This window comes from Cricetulus griseus (assembly GCF_003668045.3).
Source record: "Cricetulus griseus strain 17A/GY chromosome 1 unlocalized genomic scaffold, alternate assembly CriGri-PICRH-1.0 chr1_1, whole genome shotgun sequence".
NCBI lineage: Eukaryota > Metazoa > Chordata > Mammalia > Rodentia > Cricetidae > Cricetulus > Cricetulus griseus.
This window is the reverse complement of record NW_023276807.1, coordinates 225282597-225292417: the sequence shown is the minus strand read 5'-3', so window position 1 is coordinate 225292417 and position 9821 is coordinate 225282597. Positions and strand designations below refer to the sequence as shown.

General features: G+C 53.3%; 1 protein-coding gene across 2 annotated transcripts; it reads left to right on the top strand.

Annotated features, from left to right (window-relative positions):
- Window positions 1–4137: 4137 nt before the first annotated feature.
- Window positions 4138–9529, top strand: Fgf17 (fibroblast growth factor 17). 2 transcript variants are annotated; one of them, XM_027390181.2, is made up of 5 exons: window positions 4138–4172; window positions 4333–4369; window positions 7068–7212; window positions 7427–7533; window positions 9139–9529. In XM_027390181.2, exons 1-5 carry the CDS (start codon window positions 4138–4140, stop codon window positions 9430–9432), a joined length of 618 nt encoding a protein of 205 aa, XP_027245982.1. In that variant the 3' UTR covers window positions 9433–9529. The 2 variants fall into 2 exon arrangements, with proteins under 2 accessions (XP_027245982.1, XP_027245981.1); XM_027390180.2 differs by having other exon boundaries at window positions 7035–7212.
- The last annotated feature ends 292 nt before the right edge of the window (window positions 9530–9821 follow it).

The window sequence follows — 9821 nt, the reverse complement described above, 5'->3', positions numbered from 1 at the left end:
AGAGGTTAACCGTCTGCACCCAAGTTACAGAGCAGGAGGTTGGCCTCAGAACCTTTGCTTTTGACCACTCTGCTGATGGGAGGATTTCCGGCCAGTATGCAGGAAATCTTGTAAGCTGAGGGCAGGGGCTAGCTAGAGTGCAGTCCTTTGTGAGAGGGAAGCCTATCCATGGCTGCGCGCAGACATGGCAGGGACTTTCTTCCCTCCTGCAGCCCCAGGCAAGGCTCTACATAGAGGGGCACTTAACAGATACACCAGATCCACACGTGGGGCTGACCAACAGGTACACCAATGACCACCTGACTGGATTTGTAGGCCAGCAGTAGTGTCAGATATCAGGCCACATTGCTAGGGGTGCCCTTTGTCTTCACCCCCTCCACATGTTCCTATAGGAAAAGGGTGGCTAGGCTGAAGCCAGTGGCAGGCCTGTGGATGGGCTGTGCTTGCAGCAGCTGAGCTGTAAGGCACAGGTGTGAGACAGCCCCAACTGGGGGTGTTAGACTTGGCACTAAGGGGTGGAGAGGTGGCCACCTCTCACTCTGCCTAGCATACCTCTCAAAGCCCCCCCACACACAAATGTTAACACACATACCCGTGTGCGCATTGCACTCCCCCAGATCACTCCATCAAGGGAGAAAGCCTGCCAAAGTTTAGGTAAACTGAGGCTGACCTACAGGGAAGGTCATTGTACCCCTTTCACCTCCTTGGCAGCATAAGACCTTCATCTCAACTGACATTCATTTCCTTTTCCTAAAAGAGAACCTGGAGCCAGAGAAATGAACTTTTCAAGTCACATAGCACGGGGTGGAGATCAGATCCAGAACCCAGTCCCTATCCCCCTCTCCATGCTGCCTCCCACTTGTGGTCTGCTACGGCCTCCCCAGGACAGTAAGAGAGCAAACCTGAAAGCTAGGCATGCAAAATGACAAGGGACAAGATGTCAAGGATACCCCCATATCCCTCCGGTACCAGACTTTGGCTGAGCCTCGGGACCAAATTTCACTTCTGGCATCTGTTACCATGGAGACTTAGCTGCACTAAGGGCTAGCCAGTGAGTGACAACAGGCCCTGTCATCAGTGAGAGGAAACAGTGCTCAGGCTCAGAACCCTTGAGCAGTTCCCACTGTCTCCTGGCAAATGAGCTCAAGAGCACAAGGAATTCATGGCCCATGCCTGTCCCTGCTTCCAACTGGCACCATCACCATTGAATTCCAAGGCTCTAACTGTCTCCTTCCATGCATCTGTGCCCTCTGACCTGCGAGCCCACCTTGGGAGCTAGTGGGGGTGTGAGAATGAGGCCCTGTGAGTCTGTCAAGAGAAAGAAGGCAAGTTTCCCTGAAGAGGCAGAGAATGGAGTGAGTCTCCAATGGGGGCAAAAATGTGGAAGGTGGGGGCCGGAGAAATGGCTCAGTGGTTAAGAACACTGACTGGTCGTCTAGAGAACCCAAGTTCAATTCCCGGCACCGTGCCTAACAACTGTCTGAAACTCCAAGATCTGACACTCTCTCACAGACGTACATGCAGGCAAAATACCAATGCACATAAAATAGAAATAAATTATTAGCCGGGCAGTGGTGGCACACACCTTTAATCCTAGCACTGGGGAGGCAGAGGCAGGCAGATCTTTGAGTTTGAGGCCAGCCTGGTCTACAGAGCTAGTTCCAGGATAGCCAGGGCTATTACACAGAGAAATCCTGTCTTAGGGAAAAAAAAAGAATATGGAAGTTGGAAAGGATGGGCAGAGGTGTGCCCAGCAGGGGCTGAGAGGTGAGCAGGCTGGAGCTGCCTCTAAAAGCATCAAACTCTGTTGCTGCACTGTACTATGCTGGGCACTGGTTCCTTGCCTTTTGGCCCCTTAGCCCAGCCACACAGTAACTTGCTGTTAGACATGGAGTATCATTTACCTTCTAGTTTTGGCTTTCTTTCTTTTTTTTAAGACAAGGTTTCTCTGTGTAGTCCTGGCTAGCCTGGAATTTGCTCTGTAGACCAGGCTGCCCTCAAACTCAAAGATCTGCCTGCCTCTGCCTCCAGAATGCTGGGATTAAAATCATGACCACATTGCCCAGCTCTGACTTTTTTTTTTTAAGATACGGTTTCATATCCAAGGCTAGCCTCAGACTTGCTGTGTAGCCAAGGATAATGATGACCTTGATCTGATCCCCCAGTTGCTTTCAACCTCGAGAGTGCTGGCATTCGAACACACCTAGTTCAAGCGGTGCTGAGGAAGGGACCCAAAACTTCATGGATGGGAGAGGCCAGCCTTCTACCAACTAAACTATGTCCCCAGCCAGCCCCCAGTTCTAACTTTGCTTAAATTTGATCCCAAATCCCTAGTAATTCCCACCTTCTCAAACACCTCTTCAAATTCACTCTCAGGCCCCCTGCAGAGCCATTTTGAGTCTGCAGAAGAGAAGGCGGAGCTCTAAAGGTTTCTGCTATCTAGAGCTGGCCCAGCCCCTGGTTAGGGATCTAACTTGCTAGCTTGCTGGGGAGGGTGGGGGGCAGCAGAATGGCAGACCACTTTGTGGATTGCTGGAACTCAAAGAGGTGAGAGGGAAGCTAGAGTGTCACCTTCCTAGCCAGTTTTTTAAACGGCAAAATAAATCCGTCTCCTTGCAGCTCTGTGAACTCCAGGGAGTCAGACCTCATTCAGACACGAAGTGCGCCCCAAATCACTCCTCCTTCCAGTTTGCCACTGCCCACCTTTCTGTAAGGAGAGAACTGGTCACCAGCTTTCAGAGCCTCCACTGTCTGTCACATTACAATCCAGTTAAACCCTTCAAATTCGGTGGTGCACACCTTTAATCCCAGCACTTGGGAGATGGAGTCAGGTGGGTATCTGTGAATTAGAGAGAGAGAGAGAGAGAGAGAGATCCAGTAAGGTCTCTGGGTCCTCTAAGAAAAATAAAGCCTGTGGCAGGCTAGACCTCTGGGGGATGAGGTTATAAGTACAGGGAACAGAAAGAGCCTAGTTCTGGAAATGTGGCTCCTTCAATCACCAGCTGGCTTATTCTAAGCAAATTACCTCCCTGTGTGCCTGTTTCCGATCAGCAACTGCAGTTAATAGCTGGCTTGGGTACCCAGCTACGTGGGACTAGGGGTTATATGCCCATACTGCTCGGCACTTCATACCAGGCAACTGCTAGGGGACACTAGTGCATGGGGCCTGAAAGGTTAAGGCTGGGTCTCAACCCCAGAATAAGGCCCAGACGTTTTAGGGTTTTCCACGCTGGTTCGCTGTCATCTCATTTGGTCCTCCAATGAGTCTATGGCTGTCCCATTTTCTGATAGGAGACTGCGGAGGCCCAGGTAAAAGTGACTCCCACTCTTTTGGGGGTCACTGTCTCAGACCAGTTTTTGTGATCGTTGAGATCCTTCCAAGACCCCTAGCTACACCTGACTCCCCACCTCTGGTCCCAACCTGTTGCACCCACTATTTGTAGCCTTACCCCTCCTTCCTGATGGCAAGGGGTGACAGCAGAGAAGCCGAGCCAGCCGCCTCTCAAGCCAAGCCCACCCCTGCTCCCTGGAGGGAGGCTCCTCCTTTTAAGGCTGCTTCTGGGAATTCCCACCCCGAGCCAGAACTAGAGACCCCAGCCCCAGCTCAGTACCTGCGGCTCATTCTTAAGGAGATGAGGTTGGGGCATCAAACCTGAGGGCGGGAGCGGCTGACCCTGAGAGGGGGGAGGGCAAGGCGCCTCCCTCCCTCCCTGTGCCTGCCCCACGCCCCGCACTGCACCGAGGCCGGCAGGTCCGTGCGGGTCAGGAATAAATCAGAAGAGATCGCAGGGGCCAGCCTCCTGATAGAGGACACTCCCGCAGCTCCATCCTTTGCGCCTGGGGACCCCCGCCCGAGGCTGGCAGCCCAAGGGTGCCAGTACGCCAATCGGACCAGCTCCGGCTTCGCAGCCTCACTGGCCCGGAAGGTGGACACCTCGCACCTCAGTCTCCCAATTACGTCCCCCCCTCCAATCCCCCTCGGCTAGCTTCCTCCTTCCCTCCGTCTCCTTTCATTGCCGAAAACCTGTGGCTCCGAGAGACCTTGGTTTCTCTGGGACTGTACCCCAGGGGCCTGCCCACATCCGCTCCTGAGTTTGGGGGGCAGAGGGGCAACCGCCCCAAGAAGTCTCTCCGGCGATGGGAGCCGCCCGCCTGCTGCCTAACCTTACTCTGTAAGTGTGCTGCCTGCGACTGGAGTTCTTTTGCCATTTCCAGCCCCAGGCATATTATACCTCCCTGGGACTACCATTGGGCAGGTGGGGCAAGACAAAGGTGGGGGACGGGTGTGCCTTGGGGTGCCCACACCTGCAACTGTCTTGTCTCCCCAAACAGGTGCTTGCAGCTATTGATTCTCTGCTGTCAAACGCAGGTAGGCACCCCTGCCTAGCCCCCCTCTTCACACACACACACACACACACACACACACACACACACACACACCTTTCCCACATCACCTCAGTGGGGAAGCAGGACTGGCCTCCCCCAACCCAGCAAGTGCTAAGGTTCCGAGGATCATTTTAGAAGGTGGGTTGGTGAACAGGCTGAAACAGGATGGCTGATAGACAGAGGCTTGCCTCTTGGGCCCTCCTAACCAACCTTCTGGCTTTTCCTGGATCTCCACTGTCTCCATCCCTTTGTGATGGGCTTCTGGGTGGTTAAAGGCAGTGTGTTGTTTAGACTTGAGAGACAGAGCCCTGGGGCAGTTAGAAGCCAGTGGAGGCCATTGCTCAAGTGAGGTTTGTGCCTGCAGGTACTTGAAGGATTTGGGTTCAAAACCACTTGTTTGGTCCTTTCACCACCATGCTTGGACCTTAGGTGGCCAGAGTCTCAGGCACAGTTGGAGTATCCAACCAGATAGGGAGACCCATTACCTATAGAGTTCCTAGGTCAAGACTAAAGATTTGTTTGGGATGGAATTCAGGGCTTACCTCTCCACACCCACACACACACCTCCCACCCCCAAGCCCCCAGCCCCAGGCAAGGCACAGTCCTTTTTTGTGATCCTCCATAAAAATGCAGCTATTAAAATGCACTGGTCCAGAACCGCTCTGGGGAGAGATGGCCTGGCTTTCCCAGGCCAGAGGGCTGTTTCTCTTCCCATCCACTAGGGAACTTTTTTTTTTTAAGGTAAATGCCTTTTCTCTGGAGTGGGAAGGGACTGCCTTTGAAGCAGTGGGGGGGTGGGAGAGAGACAACACCCCCCTTTTTCCTTCCCCCTTTTGCTCTAGCCCCGTTCCAGGCCTTTTGCTTCACACATCTAGGGAGAGTAAGAAGAAAGCCCCCAGCCTGGCAGGGAGGGGGCTGGGGGTGGGTCCAACCTGTTCTGGAAAGGGAATTAGCACAATGGTGCTGCTGGCCTGGGCGTTTATGGCCTGGCTGAGGCCCCATTCAGGACTGAGGGAAGGTGGCAAGGCTGTCCTTTTCCCCTTGAAGTGCCCCCTCGCCCCCCTGGGAGGGGGGGCAACAGGCTGAACCACAGCCATGCTTGAGGGGCTGTCTGACAAGCAGCTGTCTACCGTGGTGGAAGGGGAGGTCCCCCCACAGCGGGGACATGAAAGGAACAGGCAAGGTCCTGTGGGAGAGGGACTTGTGGGCTGTGGGGGGTGGGGGAGGGCGTGGGCTACTTTTGTGAAAGACTTGAAGGGGGACAAGGAGAGGAGGGGGTTTAGGGGGCTGCTATCTGCCCCTGACCTGGAAGAGACTGCCAGGAGAGAAGGCTGCCCGCCAAGTGGGGCGGACATCCTGAACCTGGGCCAGAAGGCTAAGGCTGAGATAGACAGGAACCCACCCCTGGCAGGGAGGCCTGTGAGGGTTAATCAACGCATTCACCACCACAGATGCTGGCCTCGAGTTTCTCTAGGGTGGGATACATGGTAGGTCCCAAAGATGTTCTTATTCTCCCAGAGTTCTGGCATCTCTTGGCCTTTAGGAACTGGAGCCAGGAATGGAAAATGACAGAAGAATTGGAAGGGGTCAACTCTGAGCAGGTTATACCTTGGCCTTGGCGTTACGGTTTTCACCACCACCACCTTGATATACCCCACCCCTCTATTTAAGAGAGCGGCCCCTAATACATGCTGAGCTGGGATGGTACTATCTGTCTTGGATCAGGCATGAGATAATTATAGTTGGAATTGAGCATTAGGGACCAGGAAGGGTTGCATGCTGAGGTGAGGCTATAACAAGCAGCTGGTAACTGGCACCCTAAAGAGCACCTTGGAGGAGACAGGGCAGTAATATTTCTGTCCCACTCAGGTAAGGCTGGATAAGGCAAACCTCAGTGTGGAGATGTGGTACTGGACAGGCTTGATGTATGGTGGAAATGGCCCCTTTCACCGGCTAAGGAGGCAGGCCACTAAATACCTAGGTAACTACCCCAGGAGCAGCCACTGGTACCACCTTCTACTGCCGCCTCTACCTCCCTACACTAGGGAAGTCTCTCTCTCTCTCTCTCTCTCTCTCTCTCTCTCTCTCTCTCTCTGGAAATCCTCAAGATCCTCTAGGACACTATGGATAAGAATCTAAGAGGCCCCCAAATGCCCTCCAGTGGTTAAGTCCATGTATTTAACACATTGTTTCTGTGCAGGTGTGCTGGGGCTGGGACCTTTTAAGGCTAGTGGGGTGGGGTGGGGGGCATCTGGTAGTCCTAACTAATTAACTAATTGAACAAGACCCCCAAGAAAGAGAAAGAAGTTCTGGTCTGTGAGTTACATGTCCATATGTACCAATTCTATAAAACATGGGGACAGGACACAACAACCTTGAAGGTTTCTTCTAGCAACCTGTTATGACTGCAGATGTATGCTGTCTCACTGTTTCCCAAGACTGACAGCTTCAAGTCCCCAAAAGCCACAACTGGTTCACGTGGCATGCTGGGAAGATCATGGACATAGGCAGTCTTCACTTTGTACCCTACACTGCAGGGCACACAGCCAGCCCCACAGCACTTGCCTCCTTACCCCTCTCCCCAGATGGACCAATGGTGGTGTCACCCAAAGCAAATTGACACTATTTTTCCCTTGGTAACCGCAAAGGGGGAGAATCACCCGTCTCCTAATTTTAACCAGTACGTGAGGGACCAGGGTGCCATGACTGACCAGCTGAGCAGACGGCAAATCCGTGAGTACCAGCTCTACAGCCGGACCAGTGGCAAGCATGTGCAGGTCACCGGGCGTCGCATCTCTGCCACTGCTGAGGATGGCAACAAGTTTGGTAAGACGTGGCCCTTGCCCCAGACCACTTGTACCCTGCCCAGCCTGGGGTACCCTGCTCCTGGGGTAAGGGGCTTGGAGTATGGTGGGTAGAGGAAGCAAGCCTCTTGGTCCTGCAAGGGCAGACTGCTTGCGGGGAGGGGGGGAGGGACCCTTGCACATCCCTGAGCCAGCAGCCAATAGACAAAGCTCTTTCTTCCTTTCCCTCATCATAGCCAAGCTCATCGTGGAGACGGATACATTCGGCAGCCGGGTGCGCATCAAGGGGGCAGAGAGCGAGAAGTATATCTGCATGAACAAGAGGGGCAAGCTGATTGGGAAGGTGAGACCTGGGACACAGGGCAGCAGGCAGACAGCTGTGTCTTCCCTACTGGGGCAAGTGTAGACAAGGCCACAGAAACGTACCTCACTCCTGCCTTTGACCTAGCCCATCTGGGGTCCTGCTTTACAGGATGAGGTCTTATTTGCCCCCCCCCCCCCAGACAGTGCTTCTCTTCGTAACAGTCCTAGCTGTCCTGGAACTCTCTCTGTAGACCAGGCTGACCTTGAACTCACTGAGAGCCACCTGCCTCTGTCTGCTGGGATTAAAGGCGTGTGCCACTGACGCCCAGCTAAAGTCTTAGTATCATGACAACCACTCCAAAACCCCAATCTTTATTTAATTTTTTAGTTTTCTAAAGATTTATTTATTTTATGTGTACTAGTGTTTTATCTGCATGTTCGCCTGTGTACCACATGTGTGCCTGGTGCCTATGAGGTAAGAAGGGATCAGATCCCCTGGAATTGGAGATATAGATGGTTGTGACTGCCATGTGGGTGCTGGGAACTGAACCCAGGTCCTCTGCTAGAACAGCCAGTGCTCTTAACCACTGAGCCATCTTTCCAGATCTCTACTAATTTTTAAAAATATTTATTTTTCTCTTATGTGTATGGGTGTTTTGCCTGCATGTATGTCTACACATCACATGCTTGCAGAATCCAGAAGGGTGTGGAGTTACACTTTTTAGCCTCTATGTGGGTACTGGGAATCAAAACCCTGGTCCTCTGGAAGAGCACCCAATGACTTTAACCACTGAGCCATCTCTCTAGCCCCCCTCCCCCCAGCCTCTATTTAAGGCATCCTTGTGGCTCCTGGCCTGCTGAAGTGACAGAGGATCCACAAGGAACCTACCTGGTGCTGGCGTAAGGAAGTATTTCCCCAGCATCAATCAGGAAGAGCCTATCCACTACATGATACTGTATGTGATGTGTTGGTGTGGCAGCTCATATGGAGGGCTAAAATGTGGTGAGGGTTGCAAGTTGGGGCATTCATGTACAGTAGTTCTCCCAGGTCCAGTGGGGTCCATGGACAGGGACTAGCAAGATGCACTTACTGGTAAAGCCCCAAAGCACTGTGGGCACAGAGCACTGCACTTCCTTCCGAATTGCCCACTCTGGACCTGTAGCTCTGACTGGTGCTCACCAAGCATTCTCTTACTTCTCACCTGTAAGAAGGCAAGGCAAGTGGGGTCAAGTGTCCAGCGGCTCTTTCTGATCCCTCTTTGCACCCTGTGACAGCTTTCACCCCGGCAGCATAGAATTCTCATGAGCCATGTGCACGCCCCCACCCCCCAGCACTGAATTACATATTACCCTGATCTTGACCCTCCTTTGGGGCATTTGGGGAAACTGAGATTCAGTGCTTTCTCAAGGCTTCTTTCAAGGGACATAAATGCTGAATGGTTTAAATCTACGCCTAACTCCAAACACAGGCTGTGTGCACTGCTCACTACTGCCTCTCTAGCAATGGTGCCCATCTCACCAGACTCTTCCTTGGGCACAATAACTCCTTGCTCCCACATGGGTCCTACAAAAAATAGACCCAAAGGCAGACAACTCAGCCAGGGTGAGTGGACAAATTCCCCTCCTCTGCTCCTTTCTTCCATAGCCTAGTGGGAAGAGCAAAGACTGCGTGTTCACCGAGATCGTACTGGAGAACAACTACACAGCCTTCCAGAACGCCCGGCATGAGGGCTGGTTCATGGCTTTCACTCGGCAGGGCCGGCCTCGCCAGGCCTCCCGAAGCCGCCAGAACCAGCGAGAGGCCCACTTCATCAAGCGCCTCTACCAGGGCCAGCTGCCTTTCCCCAACCATGCCGACAGGCAGAAGCAGTTCGAGTTCGTGGGCTCGGCCCCCACCCGCAGGACCAAGCGTACTCGGAGGCCCCAGCCCCAAACGTAATCAGGGAGGCCATAGCGAGCAAACCGGGTAGATGCCCCTCGGCAGCCTTTTTTCTCTTCTTTAACGCATCCAAAGATGGGGGCTGGGTGGAAGTTGGGAACCCCCAAAGGACCCTGAGGGCATGAAACATCTGATTCCCAGCTGGGAAGAGACAGTACCCCAGGGTGGGCACCACACTCTGGAACAGGCTTTTTTGAGGCGAGGGGCAGATCCTAGGAAAAGTAGTAGGGTCTCCCTGACCTAAAATGCCTGCCTCCCAGCGTCTGCCTGACAGGTGGGCAGGTCAGATTTCAGGCCTTGCAGAACTGCTCTCAAATCTTGCTCCCAGAATCTCGCTCAGTCTGAACCAAACATCCAAACTCCTGACCAGACAGTAGGAAGGGACTTTG

Bases quoted from the DNA above. Each gene is read 5' to 3' on its own strand.
- Fgf17 (XM_027390180.2), top strand. From the start codon at position 4,138: ATGGGAGCCGCCCGCCTGCTGCCTAACCTTACTCT. The intron at 4,370-7,034 runs GTAGGCACCCCT...GTAACCGCAAAG, and splicing joins TTCTCTGCTGTCAAACGCAG to GGGGAGAATCACCCGTCTCC. The intron at 7,213-7,426 runs GTAAGACGTGGC...CCCTCATCATAG, and splicing joins TGAGGATGGCAACAAGTTTG to CCAAGCTCATCGTGGAGACG.